Source organism: Stegastes partitus, unplaced genomic scaffold (assembly GCF_000690725.1).
Source record: "Stegastes partitus isolate 25-593 unplaced genomic scaffold, Stegastes_partitus-1.0.2 Scaffold686, whole genome shotgun sequence".
Lineage (NCBI taxonomy): Eukaryota > Metazoa > Chordata > Actinopteri > Pomacentridae > Stegastes > Stegastes partitus.
Window position 1 is genome coordinate 299,143 of NW_007578417.1, and position 22,571 is coordinate 321,713.

A 22,571-nucleotide genomic window follows, 5' to 3' on the forward strand; every position below is an offset into this window, starting at 1 on the left:
CAGCGTTGTTACCAGCCGTGCAGCTGTCACACATACTGTCCCCTGTGTGTCGGCCCCTCAGCCTGCCCACGGGGCCCATCTGCCTCCACAAGTGTCAGCAAAGCCAGTTTCTCCCTTCAGTTTGAATAAAAGAAAAATGTCTCTGAGGTGTTTTGAGAAATGTTGTCATGCAAAACCTGTGTTTGTTTGGCTGGCTAGTACTAGCTGGCAGGAGCTGCTGATGTGCTGTGTGGGCGTCCTATATAGGTACCGGCACAATCAGCATGTTTTAAGCCGTGCTATCGTGGGATGGAGATGATTTAGATATCTGCCACTGTAGCAGGGGATTCGGTGTACTAGAATATCGCAGCTGGTCTATTTTCTCCATGGGAAGGTGTGCGTCTTTGTGCCTTGTGTTGCTGACTGTGGGAGTATCAACAGTTGGGCATGAGCATCTTTGTTTTGCGTGTTCGTACAGTGCCGATGTGGGATTGTCAGACCTTGTTGGTGTAACTCTATGAAAATCTCATCTGGTTGTTTAGCCGCAGGCAAAGGTCACCATGGTTTCCTTTGCATCCCTGTGGTCTCCCTCTCTGGATGTGTTTTTGTCTCTCGCTGGAATCGGAGACAAACTCTTTCTGTCATCTCTCATAATTGAAGCAAAATGGGAGATGTGGTGGAGACTATGGGGCAATACCCCAGGAGGAGGAAGAAGAAGACGGGGACAGAAAAGATGATACGGGAGAAGTGGAGCGAGGAAGGAGAAGTGCAGTGAAGCTCCAGAAAACAGTATAAACAGAGAAAAGATAAAACAGCAGCCTCATTTTTTTTTCGCTTATTCACGCTGTCTACCTCCCAGAATAGATAATATAAAGCCAGATATTCTTGTCATTCGCTTTAAACGTCTGACGGGAGATACACAGACTGACGCAAACGCAGGCGGCATGGAACAGGTTGTCTGTTTACCCTCTTTCATATTGCGCCTTGCTGAAAATTGGTGCGCGTTCCGGAAAATGTCATGTCCTTGATCTCTTTGCACCGCTACACACACATACACACTGTGGCGCGTGGAGGGGCTGGAGCTGTGGGGAGGGGGATTTACAGAGACGGGGGTCTGCAGCAGAAACAAGGCTGTGCGCGTCAGATAACACTGCAGCCTTTGATGGAGCTTGGCCCTCCACTGTTGGAGAGCACAAGCTGCTCCGTCTCAGATACATCTCCGCCGCCGACTCCATTGGTAATGATTGGATTTAGTTACAGAGCAGAAATGGTTTGCCGATGATAATGATAACAGATGCGATGGGAGTTAGTCGGCCACTTAGGGTCGAGGGACCGTATCGATGCATTGCCAGCCTGCAAATTTCCCTTTAGACTGTCCTGTCTCTCTCAGGCTTGATAGAAGTTGATGGTAGAGGTTGATAGAATGCTACCTGTAATTGCATTGTGTATGATCTCAGCTGCACGGTTGTAATGAAGATGTAGTGCAAGACAGATGTGCTCCACATTTTCTATAGGGAGGAAGCAGAAAGCTGGTGGGGAGGGTGGATGGGGGGGGGGCAAGGAGTTTAGGAAGAGAAAAAGTGGGGTTTCATACTAATATAAGGAGTGAGAGGCAATCAGCGGGGAGTAGAGACTTCGAGAACAGACGAGAAAGAGAGACAGGAGTGCAAATAAAAGATAGACTTTCTGCAAAGACGACAGCCGGGAAGGAGGAACTCTTTCAACCGGAGAAAGACAGCGATAGGGAAAGAGCAAGAGATGGAGACACAGGAGACAAGAGATGAAGGAAGAGAGTATAAAGTACAGCTATATGACAGAGAGAGAGAGAGAGAGAGAGAGAGGGAGAGAGGGAGAGAGGGAGACAGGGTATGAGGGGGGATGGGGTGAGGAGGACGAGCTGGTGGGAGGGGCAGGGGAGAGAAATATTTGCTGTGTGCTGCTGAGCTGGAGTCAGGAGGTTGTCATGGTGATAGCGAGGTGAGAAAAGAAAAGGGAGGCAGTGGTATTGACACTTAGACACACACACACACACACGCACACACACATTGTACAACAAACAAAATGAGTCATGCATAACAATACTGACCTGTCACATCCTAAACAAACACTCTCACACTTTGTCAGACAAATGCACGCACAGGTTGTGGTCCACGAAAAGGATGAGGCCATGTGTGAAGCCCAGCAGCCATGCCACCATGCAAACTCCGTTTCCCATGTCTCTCTGCTGTCTTTGATCCTTTGGCCCCATTTGAATGGCAGGCAAATCCCCTTAAACGGACTCGTGTGACTTGACAATTGGCCAAACCAGCTGTCTGTGTGGGTGTGTGTGTGTGTCCATATATTGGAGCTTTACTGTGTATGATGGAGAGATAAACAGCAGCTTTAGTGGGATGAGGGTTTCTGAACTGCTTATGTATTAATAATCTGTGTTTTTTAATATTTATGTCTGTCAATAAAAGCAGAGTAAAGCATATTTATAGTATTTAGAAGAGGCGCTCGCTGTGGTTTTATGAGCTGAAGAACTACAAAGCATGTTTATGGCAAATAACAACTTAAAAGATGAAGATACAAATAAATTTACTGTCTCGTGAACCATTAGAAATTCAAATAATTTGACTGAAAATATCTCGAACTGACGCAGATAAAACTGAAAGCTTGACTTGCCGTTGCAGTCTGGGGAGCGCATGAAACAAAAACAACAAAGTGCAAACACAGCAGGAAGAAAAATGATTTCCATATTGGACAACAAACAGATCAATAGCATTTCTCATTCAGAATGTTTGCACTTATATGAAATGCAGTTTTAGTTGTTTGCTGAGTGCTCGAAGGTGGAGCGACGTAGAGATGTTGTTTTGCAGCTGATGGATTTATTATTGTTTTTTGAATTTATTCTTGTCTAAGATACTCGACTGTTTCAATTACTTTCTCATGTTTTCCCTCCTTCTCATTTCTTCTCATACACACCATCACCTCCCACTACTTCCACTCATTTTCCACTCCACAGACATTCACTAGCTGTTTAGGGATGTTACATCTCCCTGCTCATCCCCAGAAGACCTTGTATTTGATTAGATGAGGAGCACTTAAGGGGAAGTGCTGCTTTTGCAACTTTTAACAAAGTTAATGGGATTGCGCAGAAGATGTTGTCTGATCTGGTTAATAATTTTAAAGATGCCACTCTCCGGGTCTAACTGTTTTGTTCTTCCACTTCCACTGAAGTCAGTGAATGCGTGAAAATTGATTGGTTATTTGCAATTTTCTCTCTTTTTTTTTTTGTAAAACTTTGATAATGAAACCAAACTTGTGCTCTTTTTTTTCACGATGTATGTTTTCATTTCTGTCATTTCATGTGTGACTCTTTCATGTCTGCACAACCCCAGTATGAAGCTCAAAGAAAAAAAAAAAAAAATCTAGCTGCTTTCCCACAGTCGTTGAGCCACTGGGGCCCTTCCATGCAAATGTGTTAGCAAAGCACTATGTGTGACCTTGCCCTGCCAGCAGCTCATTTCCCTGAAGTGGTGGAAAAGACAGGATTACATCCAACCTAAGAAGACCTTGACAAATGTTTCTGGCAGAGTCTAAGTCTTCGCAATAAGCTGTCTGCAGGGAAGCTTACAGGCAAAAAATTACCCTTTTAGAAGTAGAATATAAACAACTCACCTGTGCTTAAGAACCTGGAAGACTGAGACACAGAAACTACAAAACAAAGACATGTCACAATTTCACATTAGGCAAATTACATGCAGTATTTTTGTTATGGTAGGAGCACTTTTTCTCTGAGGCACAGCTTTCTTAGTTTCTTTTCCTGTTGCGATGGAGGTCGTAGGTCACATACACACTCCACCTCTCGCTTCAGGTTTGTGGCGTGCAGATTTTCCCTATGGAGGCGGCCACGTGTCCTTGCGTGTCACACGAGTGGCTGGCAGCTGTGTCCTGCAGCACAATGTGGGCCACTTATCACCTGACCCCAGGGACCGGTCCCTCCTCTCTGTCTGCTGAATGACTAACTGCACTGCCCCGCCTCAGACATGGTTACCTGCAACAGCCAGTGCAGGCCTCCCCCCACCTGCACTCTTCACTTGATGCAACCCAGACACAAGTGCACACATATGCTCCCGTTCACACTTGGAGCTCATGAGATAACCGTAGCTGCGGCTTTATGTCTTACTTATGCATGGCTGACTTGAATACTAATGTGACCTGTATGGAAAAATCACCATAAAGTCATGTAAATGCTTCTATTTTGTGCCCTTATAAATGATGTGGCATAAAAATGCAAACATCTGCTTCAGTGGCTGGTTTCCCTCTGGTGCTGTTGCTGTTTGTGTTGTTGTTGCTGGTTTGTCATCTCCAACTGTGTTAAGCTGCTGCATGTGGTTTCAGGGCTAACACTGACAGATACTATACTGATGTCAGCTCCTTTTTACTGGCCCGCCTGGCTCCAGTTTGATCCCCAAAGGCTTTACTAGCGCGCGCACATAAAATCTCTTTTTCATCCGTCTGATCGCCCTCTAATTTTTCTCTCTAAGGGATGAATAGCGGCGCACAAACATGCTCACTGAAGTATCTGCACTGATCCTCACTTTCCCAAACAGCATATGTCGTCACAAAGGTAAATAAATAAAATAAAAAAAGTGGCAGTGAAGGTCAAAATGCGCGTCCAAATAAGAAGAAATACGGGGGAGAGCTATTTACACCGGAGGAGGAGGAGAAAAGGGGAGAGGCTGACTCCGAGAGATAAAGAGGGAGAGAAAGCTAAGGCTGCAGGACAGAGCAGGAGACATAAAAGAAAACAGGGAGGGGAAAGGGAGAAGGTCACTGCTAATAGCTCATCCACGTAATTTCATAACGTCATGATTGCCCCCTCTTTACCGAAGCTAACACCATTAACTATCTGCTGCATGGACGAGAAACCGTCCTAACACAAGAAGCAGCTTCATGAGCCGTATATTCATCAGCACATGCTCCTGGTATACACCGAGGAAAACGCCTGTGAGATGTATGATGTGTTTAACTGTTGAATTATTTGGTAGCGTGCAGCAGCATTATTCTGTATCTCATCTGTCTTATCTATGAGGGCGTGCGGTGTACGTGGGGGTGTTTGCATGCATCACATCTTCTGCATGACACTAAGGGTGTGTCTGCAATTAGCGCGCTTTGTGCTGCAGGCTCAGAATCTGACTGATGCTGCTGCTAATGAAGCAAATGACGCCCACAAGCAAGAGTGCAGCAGCGTGAGGAGAGGTTGCATTTGTGTACGAGTGCATACGGTGCGTGTAAGAGTATGCACAAGTACATACAAAGGTGCAGGAGTGTACAGAAAAGGCCTGTGTTGTTACTTCATGATTGTGATTTTTTGTTTTTTTGGAGCATTTACTGCATTTATATTGCAGGTGAATTGAGAAAAGACAATGTTGTGCCCATTTCCAATACAAGCATGCAAACCTGGTCCATTCCATTTTTTCCTTATTGATATCCTATATCCTTATTTCCTGCAACTAAGTGACTGACAGGCAAACCATAAGCAAATTAACTTATCAGCTGTGGACTTAAGTGAGCAGCAGCGGCTAACATGCTCAAAGCAGAGAGAGCTGGAGGCAGCACTCCATCTGCAAGACTAGCTCCATTAGCTGACAAGAGAGATTAGCTGACCTGCTGACACACGGGCTGATCTTTACTGATATGCACGGCAACACACATGGACTCACACAAACACACACACACACATAGAGGGAATCTGATACACTACAACATCAGGGTAACACCCCTGTTTTGATCATTACGGAGCTTTTACTGGCCAGTGATCCCATAACCCCAGATCAGTCTCCCTTCCACGTCTGTCATTTACGCCTCACTTCCACCCCCCCTTCTTCAACCTACTTCGTTCTCTTTGTTTTCACTTTCTATGAATTTTTCAGACTTTTTGTTGTTGACTGTGTTGTTAACCCAAGCTCTGATCTCCCGCCGGTGTTGCCCTTCTTTCTCTTTGTTGCCTTCATCCATCCCTCCATCCACCTCTCCTGTCTTTCTTCAGCCCCCACTAATATCTTAATGAGTCCACTCCCCTCCTCCTTGAATTATTCACCGGTTCTTTTTTTTATTTTTTTTATTTCCAGCATTCCCATTGTGTCTTTAGGGGAAAAACACCAATAAATAAATCAAGCCAGAGGTAGTCTCTTTTGCGGTCTTGGCAATAGGCTGAGCTTTTCGGTATGCAATTAAGAGACAGAGAACGAGTGTAGAGAATTGGAGAGGACTTTGGGAATCTTGTACTTGTGTGTTGTATTTTAACGCTCAGTTGGATGAGTCTGTAAATTATGTATCTTTATAAATCCCTGAAAAACTTTCTGTCACATGTCAGTTTTAGCACAGTTGTGAAGACATGTAGCATTTGCACTTAACCGTGAATGTGTGTGAATGCGGCTGTTTGAGGTGAAGCTCCGTCAGTTTGCACCAGCAAATGAGTGAGCGCGTACGTGCGTGCGCATACGTAAGTGATGCTGCAAACCCGTTAGTGTCCATGTGTGTGAATAACTGAATTCGTATGTACAAAGGGGGGGATGCTGCGTGAAACCATGTTGTCATGGCAACCAGGATGGAGAGGCAGTGGGCGGTTGCCCTCACGGCTCCTCTGACAACCTTTATTTTCTCCAGCTTTGCGCCACTCTGATATTAACCCCTAACCCTTGTCAAAACAACGGGGGGTTGCGGCGTGGTCTTTGAAAGAGGTGCAGGGCTTTGGAAAATGAGGGTGGACACTGCGTGGCCTGCATTGTATCGCCGCATTTGACACCAGTGGGAGTAGCCAAGTATCCAACAGCCGAGCTTATGCTAATAAAGGTATTGATAAATGCGCTTGTCTGTGTAGCCTGATTCCTGATAAGCTGTAGCTCTGCAGGTTTTTTCTTTTCTACTGGTAGATTTCCATTTGCAGTTGACCATTGGCTCATCCGTCTTGAAACACATTTTCTGGCCTTTAAAACAAAGAGTACCGGCATGAGGCAGATATTGGTCTCCCACTGTGCTATAAAGCCTCCTTTCCATTAAAGTTGCAAATATTGAATTAGCCAGCCACATTGCCTATTGTCTAAGCCGGAGTGCTACCGCAGCAGTTTATTAAAGTGATGGAGAGAGAAAAGGGGTTGAATGAAGAAAGAAGAAGACAGGAGAGGAGAGGAGAGGAGGAGGGATTCCGAAATGTATTGTGAAAAGCGATTGAAGAAAGCTTTTAGTGTCAGCTACCGAGGGGGATGAGAGAGGAGAAGACTGATAAAAAGGTGACAGGAAAATGGGCACTCATCACTCTTGGACAGATCCAACCATGAGCTCCTAAGTAGAAACACTTTTTTAAAAAATGCGACAAAGACTTGCGAGAAGAAAAAAAAGGCGGTCCTGGCTGCGGTGAATGATGAATGCCAAACGACTGTTAAAAAAGTGAAATGTGGACCGGAGAGGAAACAGGTAGCGAGTATTATCTCACATGATTTGTGGTATTTTTCTGCTGTTGCGACAAAGTGGGTCTGAGACTTGTCTCACTGCAACAGGCTCATGCATTAAGTATGACCCTGCCAGAGAGAGGAAGAGGGGAGGGCGTGAAGGGGAGACTCAGACAGCCGGAGACGCCAGGTATGGACGGTCAGCACCAGTCTGGGACCAAACCAAATGTATGGCAAAGGGGAGCCAATGAATTATGAATTTGGGTGAATTTAGGGCAAATTGTGCCGACAGGAAGGGGATTTCAATGAATAATTCACTCAGTAGGGTGCCTGATCATCTACCCCCTACCAGCATCACCTTGTTTCTCAGACATCCCTCCTAATTTTACTTCCCCGTTGACCCTTGTAATTTCTGGCTGCCCTTCTTCTATAAAGAATCATCCATCCATTTTTCTGAGTGCTCTCTTCATTTACGCCTAAATCGCTACGTTCCCCTGTCCGTCCATCCGTCTCTTTTTTTCGTCTGATGTTTCTTCAGACAGACGAACCCTGGAGGGAAGACGAGAGGGTTAAGGGGGGGCATGTATTCATTTATTTTTCTTCCCCCCCCCCTCCTTCTGTCCTGCATCCTCTCCTTCTACACATCTTCACAGCTGGAGGTAGTTAATATTTAAAAGCAAGGCATGACAGGACACACGACCTGCACACATGTTTGAACACACACATATGCTCACCCACGAATGCAACAGAGAAGCGTGTCTGATTGGGGAAACTTTCAAAATTAATAACTGCATGACTCACATTGTATACGAGGCTACGTTCATCAACATAGTAGCTGCTCAGATGGGTATGTCAGGATTTGAGTCAAACACTAACAGTCTCTCATGTGTGCGTGGGCGGTTGGCACGGCGGGGAGAAGAATATGCGTGAAACTCAGAACACGTTTAGACTCTCTAGGTTTGATCTTCCGTTCTTGCTCCACCTTCTCCGCAGACAAGGGAGCCTATTAAGTGCTCCAAGTGTTTGGCAACGCCCAACATGTCTATTCAATGCTAATTACAACATTTTTGCAGAAGAAGGAAGGGGGCAATTTTCTGTCTAACGGGTGACAAGGCGGGCGCACAACACAGCGACAGCATAGCAGTTAAACTAATGATAGCAACACGGACGGCGCAATGCAAAATGTTTGGGTTATCTGTTGTTTTTCTAAGCAAAATGCCTCAGAGCAGAAATTCATGAATAATTGAAGGAGCTGCGAAATTGACTTTGGCTTGTTTGATGCACGGCCTTTAATTTTGTGCAGTCAGGCTTCCTTGTAGAAAAAAAAAACCCCACTGGAAACAATCAAGTCCTCAAACCACAACACAAACGCTCTGCAATCTCCCCATGATTGAGTGACTTCAGATAGCGCCCATTGACATCTAGGGTGGTGATAATAGTTTTTAAAGCACTCTGACACTGTGACGGGTCATCTGAGCCCAGCTGCAAGCGACCGCCACAGGCGTCACCTTTGACCCTGTCCAGTGAAGCAGGTAAGAGGGCCGGGATTGGATCACTGACACCCCAAAGAAGCGAAATCAGGCATCTGCTTCAAAGTCAATCTCTCACCCCTGTGATAATGGAGCGGCGACGGGGCTCCATGCCGTGTGCACAGCTTGGAGGTTGCCCTTGTGTTTGTGTGTTAGTGTGTCTCAGGTCACATCAGTCTGGGTTATCAGCATGTTTGGGTGGCTGGGTTGGCCTCGTTACATGGCAACCCCTCAGCCTCGCTCTCGAGTCACTTCCTCACCCTTCCCAACCCATTATAGTGTTCCCCTTTGCTGCTCCTACTCAACATGACTGGAATATTCCTTGGCAGAGTCTGCCTCCTGACTGGAGCCCACTGGACCGTGCTCTTTTTATCGGTTTGATCTCCTCTGTCAGGCCACTCGAGGTGTGTGTGTCTGTCTGTCCTCTTTTCTTTTCTGTCTGTCTGTTCATGCATTTCAAGCTCCTTTGTGTGTGTGTGTGTCCCCCTCACACAACGTGCAGCACAGTCCCTCGGTGAACTGTGATTGGCGGCATGACAAGGTATGGCAAGCCTTATCATTAATCAGCGTCTTGCTTTGCTCCACACATGCACTCCCTCACCGTCTCTTTGGAGGGAGAACTGACAGGCAAGATCCCACCTTAGATCGCATTAACACCCAGCACTAATACCCCGACTAGCCCTGCTTCATTCGTGCACCTCTAATGGCATTTTTGAAGAGGCTGGTTTAAGAGCGGATCACCGTAATTGGCCTCCCTGTCTGCAAAGAACAACAACAGCTAAAAGTGGCTTTACTCCAATAGAGCGTCTGGAAAAGAAGAAAAAAGTGAATGATGCACACTGATTGCACATGTGTGTGTGTGTATGTGTGCGAGTGGATGGATAGGATTAGCATCACAGCTGTCACCCTTTGTCATCCCCTCCCTCTCATCTCTGCACTCCTCCCATCACCCCTCACCCTCCCTCTTTCACCCTGCCTCTCTTCTTCCTCAGCTTCACCTCTTCCTCCTCCTCCTCCTCCTCCTCCTCCCCACTTTCCACTTTTTATCTCTCCTGAAATCCTCCACCCACTTCACCCCTCCTTCTCCTCCCTCTCTGTATGCTTGCCATTCTCCTGACAAGGCAAGCAAGTGAGCGTAATGGCTCATTTAATCCTAATGCTGTTAGTTTAAACTGCCTTATTAAGGACTTAGCTCTTGTTTGGTCTTTAATTTGATCTAATTTGTATCTTTTGATGTAGACAAATCCCACATTCCTGGTTCCCTTTCAAGGATATTGTTCAGTGCGTTCTCAGCTGAGTGACATCTGAAATTTCAGAAGCAATTAACTGGCCGGCCATTACCCACTCGATGAAAGAAAATGAAGGATAATCACCACTCTCCATCCTCTTCCCACCCTCTGCGTTTCTCCATCGTCTTCATCTCCTCTCCTGTCCGACCTTCCTTCACTCCCCAAGGTCGCCCATCTCCTCTGTGTTGTGGCATTGCCAACAAACAGCGGCGAGCAGAGCCAAAACTCCTTCAGTCGGCCGGCGTGGCTGCCAAATAGGCCTCTCCCTCTTTCATAGCCATTTTCTTTTGTCTCACATGAACGTCTTAATCATGGTGTGCGATAACAGTTCTTTGTGTGTGATACTGAACAGTGTAAACAGTCAGCGGGCTGCGCCACGTGGTGCCGCGGGGGAGGACAGCCTGCATGTTGTGGCGAGGACCGACTCCAAGGGTACAGATGGAGAATGGATAGACTCCTAGGAGGGGTGGCTTGCATCGCTCGCCACCACTGATAGCATCTTTATCGCATACTTATCGCGGCGCTGCCACCCGAGTGCACCATGAATTGTTCAGTTCATACAGCGCGGCCTTGACCAGTCAACTTAATTATCAACTATTTGTTTGTCTGTCTCGCGTATTATCTGATTTGACACTTCATCAATCTGCATTTGTGTGTCTGTGGCCCATCTGGGTGCTGGGAGGCTCTGTTCAGCTTCTTGTTGCGGTATTCTGCCCATCTGTCCTGCTGACTGGCCTCTCCATATGGGCCACTGGTCATGTAATTAAAACCAAATGGACTTTTTTTTTTTTAAATGCAAGAACAGGTTTAGTGATTGCTGGTGTTTTTTTTTTTTTTATTAGTGTATTGTCGACTCTTGAATGGCGTGTTAACTCCACGTCCTGGTCTGACCACATGGTGCTCGGTAATTTTTCTCCCATTCTGACACATGGCCTCTCTCTCTTCCCCTCCCTCTCTTTCTCTCTCTCTGCTTCTCCTGCCCCCCTCGCCACCTCCCTCTTTCTTTTATCTTTCAGAGAGGAGACCAGCAGGAGGGCGTGGACCTGATTTAAAGAGGAGAGCCAGAGGACAGAGGAAAAAAAAAAGAGAGAGAAAACAAGGGGGACCAAAGACATATGAGGCAAAGCTGAGGCCTCTTGCAGGAGAAACACTCAGTTGCTCAGTGTGTGAGTGGGACTGAGGTTGCCCTCTGAGTGCATTTGACTGTACGTGTGCGAGCAGGTGGGACTTGGATGGGACAGTGAGCAATGCCTGACACGCAGCGACAGCAGGTTGGCAGTAGGGGGCAGCGCTCCTCTCGCCTCCTCCCCCTTGTCCTCACCCTCCTCTCCCTCGTTGCCCAGCCCAGCCAAGCAGCCATACACATACCCTCCAACTGTGAGTACTGATCCATATCATTGCATCCACAACAATGGTGGCTGAGCACTTCAATGAGGTTCAAAGATGTATTTGTTGTGTTAATTGCATTGCTGATTCATCAAAGCGCTCTAATAACGATGTTTGATCGTGATTAATTAGTGCAAATGAGCAGAATGAACATGTGTTTCTCTTTCAGTAACCTCACAATACGGTGATAGAGAGGTCTCCTTTGCTCAAAATACTGCTGTTTGAGTTTTTTTTTTTTTGGGTTAGCCCTCATCTGCGTCTGTGGCGTGTCTAATTACTTTGTAATTGATCCCCTCATACTGCATTGATTAGTCCCACTATTGATCTGGTTTCCTTGGTGCAAGGCAGAATCTGATTGGGGAGTAATTTAATCAACAATTGAATTATACAACAAAAATCCTGTGAGGTTTTTCCTCGCTCGCTCTCTTTTCTTCCACCTCCTCCGATGCAATATGTGGGCATTAGAAATACAGCTGAGCTTATGGCCCTGCAGGGAAATTGATCCTCATCTCCGCTGCTGCTGCCGGCCTGCCCACAGAGCTCCAATAGAAAGAGAGAAAACACTTGTTTCCACTGCTGCTTTTTGTTGCGCGCTCTTTATCTACTTGCAGTGAGTCACAGTCCTTCACCACCTACACATCTTTAAAAAAAAGTGTGTGTATGCAAAACAGTCAATGTATTTGCTCTCTCTCACACACACACACATATATATATCCCTGTAAAGTTGATGACATGCAGTAAATCTCACCGTCTAATTCCCGAAGGACCGAGGTGACAAAGAGGTGATGAGGCCAAGGAGGATGAAGGCAGGATGATGAGGAGGAGGAAGGAGGAGCAGGTCAAAGATGTAAAAGGTCAAGGTGTCCCCTGCCTCTCAATTAGGGAGCCTCAGCCATGTCAATGAGAGCCACCGAGGTAGTGATTGGGATCGATAGTGGAGATGTGTAAGAATCAGAGTCAAGGAAACTGGGGTTAAAAGCTACGCTCCATTAGAGAAAACATTACACTGCTTTATTGTCCATGTATCATAAATGCTGTTCAATTATCTATCTATCTATCTATCTATCTATCTATCTATCTATCTATCTATCTATCTATCTATCTATCTATCTATCTATCTATCTATCTATCTATCTATCTANTCTATCTATCTATCTATCTATCTATCTATCTATCTATCTATCTATCTATCTATCTATCTATCTATCTATCTATCTATCTATCTATCTATCTAATTTCCTTCTTGTTGACTGTAACTAAAATGTTTTCCCTCATTGCCTTTACTCTGGCCACCACTGTGGACTAACAGACCACATAAGTGATCGTAAGTGCTTTTAACTTTATTGACGTCCGTCTTGTCTTAATGCAGGTGCTGGCAAAGCTTATTGCAAACACTTTCATTATACAACAGAGGTTATTTTCTATCTAACAAACAGTAAAATTCCTCCTTGCTGCACCGTGCTGCACCTTAATGAATCTGGCATTAGTGCTCATTGGCGGTGTTATGCTGCTGCTGCTGTGTGTGAGTGTGTGTGGCTGTGTGTTATTGTGCATGTGTGACTCCATGTGAAAATGTGTTGCAAACATGTGCCTGTTTCAGTATGTGGGTGCGTGTCGAGCCTCATTGACTCCCAATAGGTGAGCTCCCAATAGGAGCAAGGGAGGAGGAAGTGTGAGGAGCTGCTGTCTGTAAGGAGGCAGCAGGGCTGTCAGATCAAAGACACGGGGAAGTAAAGAGGAGTTAAAGCACTAAGCACCAGCTCCTCTCCTCCTCCTGTGCCAATAATGGAGCAGCGCCCGCAGCCCAAACTTCAATTTGATCAGCTGAGGAAATGGGCTTATTTCCTCTATCAGTGGGAATTCTTTCATTACACTCGCTCAGTCTCCCTATCCGTCTCTTTCTGAATCTCTGCGAATTTACCCCTTGTTTGTTTTCCTCCCTCTCTGTCTCTGCCTCCCTTTGCTCTGCGCTTTCTGTTCCTCTGCTCTCGCTCTCTCTTTGCTGCACTTTCATCCGTCTCCCCTGTCCGCTTAACTCTCCATCTTCATCGCCTTTTCCTCATCTACTGCAGCCCCCCCTCCCCGCCTCCATCCTGTGGCCTGCTTTACCTACATAATGTAAATTCATCTCTGACTCGGGCTCTGTCTTCTTCCCTTAAAGTCAAATTAAAAGACTCTATCCTCAAGTATCAAGCAGCCGTGACTTGTGGAGTCTATGAGTATTATATAAATACACCATGGTCTGTGGAAAATTCAGGCATGCTTGTTCAATACATAGTCACATCACATCCCATGTTTTTTTCATGAGTCTTTTATTGCGGCGTTGCTTTATGGCCGTTATGGACAGTGATGACAGAGGAAGAGAAACCTCGTCTGGTGGTCATTACTTTTTTTTTTTTTTTTTGCTTTGAAATCCCTTCTTCATTTCCCTGCAGACTCTCTCCCTCCCCGTCTCCGTCTCTCAGTCTCACAGGGATCACTGTTCCATATATCTCTTTTACATGAACTCTCCCTCTTACATTATGCTGTATCAATTTCCTCTCATCTCAACCCATTTTCTCTGCCTGCTCTCTTACTCTTACTCTTTTCCTCGGCCTACATTTCATCTCTTCCTCCGGGGAGTCGTTTTAAGTGATATTGACTGAATTTACTTATCAGTGGCTGTTGAACTATGAAAATGAGTGGCTGTTCTTTGCTGTTTGTGAACACATTAAAAGTGGCTGTAGAGATACGTGTGATGAAGTGGGATGATTTATGTGTGTGTGTGTCATAGCTGGAGTTACAGCAGCATGCATCATTAAAGCAGGCCATGTGAATTTATCAGAGAAAGAAGCCTGTAGGAGTTTTTTGGAGTGTGTGCATGTCTGTCTCTACCTGTCCAGACCATATAGGTGTGCATATACATGTCAGTTTTTTGATGACTCTTGACTCTGATTTTGGTCCGTGCAGTCAAGGAGCCTCCAATGATCACCATGCAGCCGGGGTCTGTCACCGTCTTCAGCATCGAAGACCTCGTCATGAGCTGCGAAGCCTCTGGCAACCCTCCACCCATGTTAGTCAGCACACACACATCCACACAAACAGAATAAACATAGTTTGTCTAAGTCTAAAGATGCCATATTAGTCACAGAGGACTCCAGCCATCGGTTATCTTTTTAGACAACTGAGAAAACTGACCTTCTCTCTCCTTGTTCAGCTGACATCTACATATTACTACTACATGAGAGCGCAGCTTCTCCCAGTCAGAATCCTTGTTTCAACAAGGGATAAATGTCATTAAGCCCTCGAGCAATCTTTTCAGAGTGTCAGAGCTGCTCTGAAGTGGAAAACTGCCCCGATTGCCAAGGAAAAGATGAATATTGCAATTACACAGCACAAGATTCTGAGCCCCACTGGGGGCATCTCTTGTAAATTTTGCAGCAATTCAGTCGTGCCCTCAAATTCAGTGACATATAAGGACATGCTGTTAAAGACTGCTCTCAAAGGCCTGAAGACGACTGTGGAGACAATCAGTGATACTGAACCTTTTTTTGTTTGTTCAAGTTTCCGATGGACAAAGGATGGAAAGGAGTTTGACCCAGGCAGTGACCCAGAGCTGAAGGTTTCGGAGCGCTCTGGCTCATTCGTATTCTACACGCTCAGTAATACTATGGACACCCTGAAGCAGTACCAAGGCAAATATGTCTGCTACGCATCCAATGAGCTGGGGACAGCCGTATCTAATGAGGCCAGACTCAACATCGACGGTAAGAGCACAGTCATGACTTATAAAAGAGTCACTGACCAATTGTTTAAAGACAGTCATTAAATTCTGAGGGCAGTTATTTCTTAAGCCAAACAATCAATGCTGTGTTAGCTGATTTGTAATCATTTGGCTTTAGCCTTGAGAGAAGAATCATACCCTTTGAAATGGTATCAAACAAATCAAACATCCTCTGATATGTTTTCCAACACACTGTGTTGCATCAGAGGAATTACACAACTTCCATAAATGTCAGTTTCAGCGGTAGTTCTCCTGTAAATGCCTTCAAGGTCCAGATTAGAAGCGAGCTGTGCTGTTGTGGATTTATGTAGTTGATTTACAAAGCAGTGAGCAGAGCCAGTGTATAAACCTTTTCCTTGTCCTACTTTATAGAGAGCTCATCTGCTAGCAGATGGAGGCTCACACTGCTGCCACCCAGAACATAATTACATGCAATAACATGATAATCAGCATATATTCACACACATACATACGCACACACACACACATAGATTGGCCCCTGGGCAAAAGTAAAGAGCACCTCGGTGTATCCATCCACCTGTGCGACTGGCTCTCTCCTGGGCGACCTCCTTCCTTCACAGTTTCCCTGACAACGGTTTCCCCAGAAACGCTGTTGAGTTGATGTCATATGAAGCACTCCTCAGTGGCTCCTGTGGGGTTATCAACAATGGGCAGAGGGGAGGAGGGATGGAGAGCAAACATATATGACTCACAGATCACATCGTTCTACTTCTGCAAGACAAAAGACTGCCCGGCCTCTTCCCCGCAGAGTCTTCATCTTCTCAAATTCTAAGAGTTCCTCCCATGGATATTCATTATTAATACTCCTCATCTTCTTGTAACGTGGGCTTAAGTTCACTTGTGTTGCGGATTGCCTCAGGAAATCTTTACATGTGTTTGTTTGTTTCTCACCTGTGTGTTTCCACTCAGACTTACCGGTGTGTATTTTCTCCTCCCTTTAGTGCCCCCGACCCAGCAGAAAGAAAAAAAGGTTAATGTGAAGTCTGAAGAGGGAAGCAGTATTGTTCTGAAGTGTAACCCCCCGCAGAGCTCCATGGAGCCTATCATTCACTGGATGGACCGGAGTGAGTACATTATCTTTCCATCTCTCCTTCCATTACATGCTTCCTGTCTCTTCAATAAATCTGCTACTTAGACTTTCTAGTCCATCCTTTCGTTGTCCACTCTTATCACATCAAGGAGAGCTACCTGATCATTTATTTCTGAAACACCATTATCTAAATTTGCCTCTTTTCACTATCCAGAATATTCCTTCTGGCAGTTTCCCATTCTTTTTTTCCCCCTTCAGCTCATGCTTTGTAGTCTAAACAGGATTTATTCAAACACTTACTTTTCTCTTTATCACCATTTTTCTATGTCTCTTGTCCTATTGTATCTCAACACTATCCTCTTCCTCTAATTTTATTCTGTTGTCAAGCTTCTCTGTCTGTCTCTACTCAATTTCTCCTTTTTTCACCTGCATCAGTCACAATTTTCTATTACTTTCTCACCTCCTCTCTCCTTCTCTCTTCAGACCTACATCACATCCAGCTTAATAAGCGTGTGATGGTGGGGAAGGATGGAAACCTGTACTTTGCCCATCTGACAACTAGGGACAGCAGGGACGACTACACCTGTAACGTCCAGTACCTGGCGACACGCACCATTCTGGCAAAAGAAGCCATCAATCTGACCGTCAACCCCTGTGAGTTTTACTATCGATCAGCTAAACTCTGACTGTCTTTAACTGATCTAATCTGAACTGAAGATGGTATTTTTTACATTAACAATCCCTCTATTCAAAATTCAAGTCAATAAAGTGTGACAAAAGTGTAATTTAAAACAAAACAAGCCAGATGTCATCATGGAAAGCATTGCATTATATATAAAATGACATACAAGAGAGTTCAAGTTCTCCTAATTTATCATTCAGTAATGTCAAAACTTGAATTCCAACACTTACATTTTCTGGCTTATGCTTCTAGTAGTAGTAGTAGACATGCAGATAATTTTGGTTTTCCTCTGAGGTTTGTGCTCCCACATCAGTATAATAAAAATGAAGAGAACTTCAGCGGTGTTGTTCAAGGAAAAGTATTGGACACTTTAAAATGCGAGGACCAGCAAAGTAATAACAATTGATCCTGAGAAGAAAATTAATGTGTTCCTCGTCCAATAGTTGTGGATGCATTACTCCCAAAACCACAAATATGAACTTCACGGTGGTGCTGGAGGAAAAGTTAGAAGATTAAAGTCTTTAGGATTTGTTGTCTGGGTACAAGAAACATCTGTACGCATCCTTCAGCTACTGAGATACTTAAGTCTGAAACAAAGTTGTAGGTGTAATAAAAACCTGACAGACCGACACGACCTCTGTATTTTCTAGGACCACACCAATAAACTGAAGCTTGAATGTTTGTTGGATGCAAAAATGCGTTGTGTTGGTGATGACTTAAATGAGCTGATGCGGTGTGGGAAACTGCTTAGTCAGGTATCAGCAGCGGCTCCTGGGCCAGCGGACCCCCTAGGAAAAGGAGAAGGCAGGAAGAAGAAGTAGAAGCAAAGGGAGGGTGGGTGGGCCACGAGAAGCGAGAACAAACAGGTGGGAAGGACAGAGTGGTATGTATAGACCTCTGACAGGAAGGGGAGTGGTTGAGGTGTGTTCCTGCTCCCGAACCTCAGTTAAAGATTTTATCTCCATTAATTTGGGCAACTCAGAACTTTAAAAACAAGTTTACATTGTCCATAACACATAGATTTTGTAGAACTGAAGTACTGAGCCTAAGCAGATTGATAGTAAACACCCTGTAAAAATCTGTCTTCTTTTTTGTTTCTTTAATTTACAAGAACGCAGTCATAGTAAAATGCTGTATAAGTCTGTGTATCAAACTGACACCTACACTATGAGACTTACTGAAAACCACTGAGGTCCCACTATTAAACCAAACATACCTCAACACCATGTGGTGGCATGTTGTGCTGATCGAAGCAGTGACTGAATCCGGTAGAAATCCCAGAGCCTGCAGGGGGTCCATCACCTCCTCAGCCCAGTAGGTAATGAGATGCAGCTCACACTGAGATGCGACTGCCGGCATCTGTGGCCCAACTAGAGGTCAGAAGGATGAGCACATGTTAACATGAGACCTCTGTGTGTGGGTACAGAGTCTGCATTATGGTATTTTGTTGGAAAGGTAAAGTCTTCTCCACATGATTCCACACCCTGCATCTCTTTGTGTGTCTGTACATGTGTCTGAGTCTCTAAAGTGGCTGCTGTGTCAGCAGCGCAGCAATTTGAAAATTGCCCATACATATGTATGAGTCTTCGTCTTTGTGCTTCCGCCTCTCTTTGTCCAGCCAACTCAGTGCCGCGGAGCAGGAGGCCCCACATGATGAGACCTACTGGAATCCACAGCAGCTACCACGCCCTCAGGGGCCAGACTGTAGACCTGGAGTGCATCGTCCAAGGCTTGTGAGTGTTTGTGTCTGCTCCCATCAATCACAAAACTCAAGACGTTCCTTTTAATCAATGTTACCTGCCTTTCGCCCACCATACTTCCTCCCCACACTTAATTCCATTATATATCTTTTACTGTCTCCTGCCAACATTGCTTCTTGCTCTGTTACACGATTCCCTTTGCATCCCTCCACACTCATCTTTCAATTTTCTGTCCTACACCTTCATTTCCTCTTCTCTCCTATTCCTCTTCAGTCCAACTCCTGAAGTGTCATGGATCAGGAAGGACGGCGAGCTGTCTGAGTCTAGGACCGTTAAAGAAATGTCTGACCGCCGCCTGCACTTCACTAACATCTCAGAGAGTGATGGGGGTGAATACCAGTGTATAGCCGAGAACGCCCAAGGAAAGGTCACACACACGTATACGCTGACTGTAGAAGGTATGTCTCACAAACAAACACAATCATGGACATACAAACACAATTTCAAAGACACATAACAGCACGTCTTGATAAATGCTGAAAGACTACAAAGTATATTATTAGTTTTCCATCACATATTGGAAGTTGGTAGTTTATAAAATATCTTCTTGAGGATTCTCACAAACAAACAAATTATGAATGAACACTTTCAATTTTAAACTCAACCATGCACTTACACAGGTCTCTACATTTTGTATCCTAATATCAGTTGTCCATATGGATACATCATTTTTAACTCTTTTGGTTTGTCTAATTAAATCATTCAGGGACACATTGTGGAGGAGTTGTGCATATGTTATGCTGATTGTAAAAAAAAATGATGATATGATTGCATTCTTTCGGATTTTACAAGAAAATAGGACTACTATATTTTTAGTGGTTAAAAAAAACAACATTTTAGTACAATTTTGGTGTTGCCATAAAAGTGGGGTACTTGTGAGGGCCTGATGAAAATAACAGTCACAAAGGGATGCCGCAGAGACAAAAATAGCTTCACTTTTTGTCCTACGTACCAACACATACTACACTTCCTGCAATGCAACTCCATAGTGGCTCTCATCAAACGGTTTTTGCTCAGTGAACATCCAAGTCTTTCACAAGTTAAAACATCTCCAGTAAAAACATTTTTTTTCCCCTTTCTTACCTAGCTAACACGTTCACATGGTGTTTTTATTATATATATGCTCGATGACATTAGCACCACGGCTGAGTATTTCCATCTTGAAACTGTCTTCTAGGGGAAACAACAGTGCAGAGTTACATCCAAGCCAGTATGTAATTGTAATATACAGAAACCAGTTTTTTTTTGGGTTAAATCAATGATGTAAGAGGGCCTTGATGTAGTCCTCTCTTGGACTAGTAAGTAGGCAAAAACTAGTGGAGGACTCTTTTGAGCATTAGAAAATCCTTTGGTGTTGAGTTGCTTCATTTTTTTTAGCCGTTGGCAACTTGTACAGTACAGCCCATCAGTCTTTTATTTTGGTAGTGTGTATCTTAAAAATCTAAAGTTTTACGTGTATTGTACCAGATTGCTTCTGTTTCTGTCCTTTGCAGCTGCTCCTTATTGGACCAAGGAGCCAGTCAGTCAGTTATATGCCCCCGGTGAGACTGTCAGATTAGACTGTCAGGCAGATGGCATCCCCACTCCTTCTATCAGCTGGACCATCAATGGGATCCCCCTGTCAGGTCAGTGCACACACCCACCTGGACACACCTCAACACACATCCTGGAGCACTTTACTGACGGTGTGAATTCTTTAACAGCAACTGATAAGGACGCCAGACGTACTCTGACAGCGAGCGGATCTCTGATCCTAGAGGATGTCACCTTTGAAGACACTGCCATCTACCAGTGTTGGGCCTCCAACAAACATGGGTCCATCATCACCAACACCAATGTCTTTGTCATCGGTGAGTGTTTGTTTTGTTATTGTCGCTTATTTAACTGAACTTTGTGTGTGTACATCAGTATGTATCTTACTTCTGTGTGTGTTGTTTCAGAGCTGCCTCCCCAGATTCTTACTGAAGATGGGAATGTGTACACATTTACAGAAGGCCAGAAGGCTTTACTGGAGTGTGACACCTTTGGCTCTCCGAAACCTAAAGTCATATGGTGAGGCATCACATATTCCAGTGTTGTTTAGCAGATTTTAATTTTACAAAGGGGATATTATTGCATAGAGACTTCTTCCTATGCATAAATTAACAGCCTAATGCTGTTACATCTGGGCTGTGAATTCTGTCAGTTTTGCTGCTATCCAAACCAGGCTTTGTTATTTTTAGGAAAATGGGCAACGTGGCATTTAAAGCAGTAAAATTGTCAGCCATTGCAGTAGCTGAAAACATTCATTTTGTCCTCCGCTCGCCAAGTTTCTGATGTGTGTGTCTTTCCCAGGGAGAAAGGCAACATCACCTCTCTTCTGGCAGATCCCAGAGTTAACCCACTCACCAATGGTGGGCTCGAGATCTCTAATGTCACCCACGAAGATGCAGGCTTTTACACCTGCTCTGTACAGAACACCGACTTGTCAGTCACTGCTGAGCTGGAAGTGTTCAGTGAGTGAGGCTCACACATACGCACCCACACTTTGTCCCTTAGCAACTGATGTTATTTGCACCTCTTTGCAGCTTGTCTCAGCGTTCGGTTTTCTTTCTTTCCCCTCCAGACAGGACAGTGATCCTGTCACCTCCACAGGCTCTAAAGATGCAGCCTGGAAGCACAGCAACCTTCACCTGTCTTTACCACAGTGACGCCAGTCTCAGCGCTCCACAAATTCAATGGAGAAAGAACGATCAGAAGTTGTTTGAGTCCCACAGTGATGAAAAGTAAGACTTCAGTTCTGTATAACAGAAATTTGGTGATAATAATGATACTGCTAGAAGTTTTTGCTATTTTTTCCAGGAATAGAAGCTACTTTATATTTCTTATTGCCATGTAACAGTGTTTAGGTGTATTTTCCTAGATGCATGAACAATTAAATACATTACAGGTTGCTGAGATGCCAGTAACATAATTATTAAAGGGAGAAGGAAGATGAGGATAACAGTGACAACTTATTTCCTCAGATACACATTTGATGGACAAGACCTCATAATCGCTAGCGTGGAACAGGACGACGAGGGCGTGTACACCTGTCAGGTCATCACTAAGCTGGACATGGCTGAAGCCAGCGGCACCCTCACCTTATGTGGTAAGATCGTTGTGGCATGTATGATCACAAACCAGGCAGAGTTTGATAGTACACAACAGGCATAGACAATAAAATTGTTCAATAAATCTAAAAAGACATATTTGTTTGAACTTGGAGTGTGTAGACATGCAGCGTGCAGGTAGCTGTGGTAACGATGATGTTGTTGTCCCTCTCAGATCGTCCAGACCCGCCCGTCCTCCTCCAAGTCATGGATTCGAAGCATCGCGCCGTCACTCTCAGCTGGACTCCTGGAGACGACCACAATAGCCCAGTTCAAGGTTTCGTACAGACACATACAAACAAACACACTCACTTCCAAACAGCCAGGCTTGTACCTGTCATCTTCTGCCTTTCTTCTGTTCAGTACTAAAACTGCTTTTATGCATATAGATTTTCATGTCTATGATGTAATCTTATTCTCACTTTATCCATCTGAGCCCCAAGCAGTTTCTGGGTGTTTTGCCACCTGTTACATTTATACTCACTGTGGGCTCATTTTTCACTGAAGTATGAAGTCGTGCATTTCTATGGAAACAGAACAACTATGGATAGAAGTAGAGAGAATT

The 22,571-nt window shown here is 44.7% G+C and overlaps 1 protein-coding gene across 4 annotated transcripts in view; it reads left to right on the top strand.

Moving 5' to 3' along the window:
• Window positions 1-22,571, top strand: part of l1cama (L1 cell adhesion molecule, paralog a) — a 41,227-nt gene that overhangs the window by 9,321 nt on the left and 9,335 nt on the right. For 3 of the 4 annotated variants that reach the window (XM_008290626.1, XM_008290627.1, XM_008290625.1), the window contains 15 exons: window positions 11,250-11,610; window positions 12,929-12,943; window positions 14,569-14,671; window positions 15,163-15,365; window positions 16,345-16,467; window positions 16,917-17,087; window positions 18,734-18,848; window positions 19,089-19,273; window positions 20,369-20,500; window positions 20,579-20,725; window positions 20,816-20,927; window positions 21,210-21,370; window positions 21,481-21,640; window positions 21,881-22,005; window positions 22,182-22,283. In XM_008290626.1, coding sequence (XP_008288848.1) covers window positions 11,481-11,610; window positions 12,929-12,943; window positions 14,569-14,671; window positions 15,163-15,365; window positions 16,345-16,467; window positions 16,917-17,087; window positions 18,734-18,848; window positions 19,089-19,273; window positions 20,369-20,500; window positions 20,579-20,725; window positions 20,816-20,927; window positions 21,210-21,370; window positions 21,481-21,640; window positions 21,881-22,005; window positions 22,182-22,283 — 1,984 coding nt within the window. In that variant the 5' untranslated portion in view covers window positions 11,250-11,480. The remainder of the gene's footprint in view (window positions 1-11,249; window positions 11,611-12,928; window positions 12,944-14,568; window positions 14,672-15,162; window positions 15,366-16,344; window positions 16,468-16,916; window positions 17,088-18,733; window positions 18,849-19,088; window positions 19,274-20,368; window positions 20,501-20,578; window positions 20,726-20,815; window positions 20,928-21,209; window positions 21,371-21,480; window positions 21,641-21,880; window positions 22,006-22,181; window positions 22,284-22,571) is intronic. The other variant, XM_008290628.1, reaches the window with a different exon arrangement.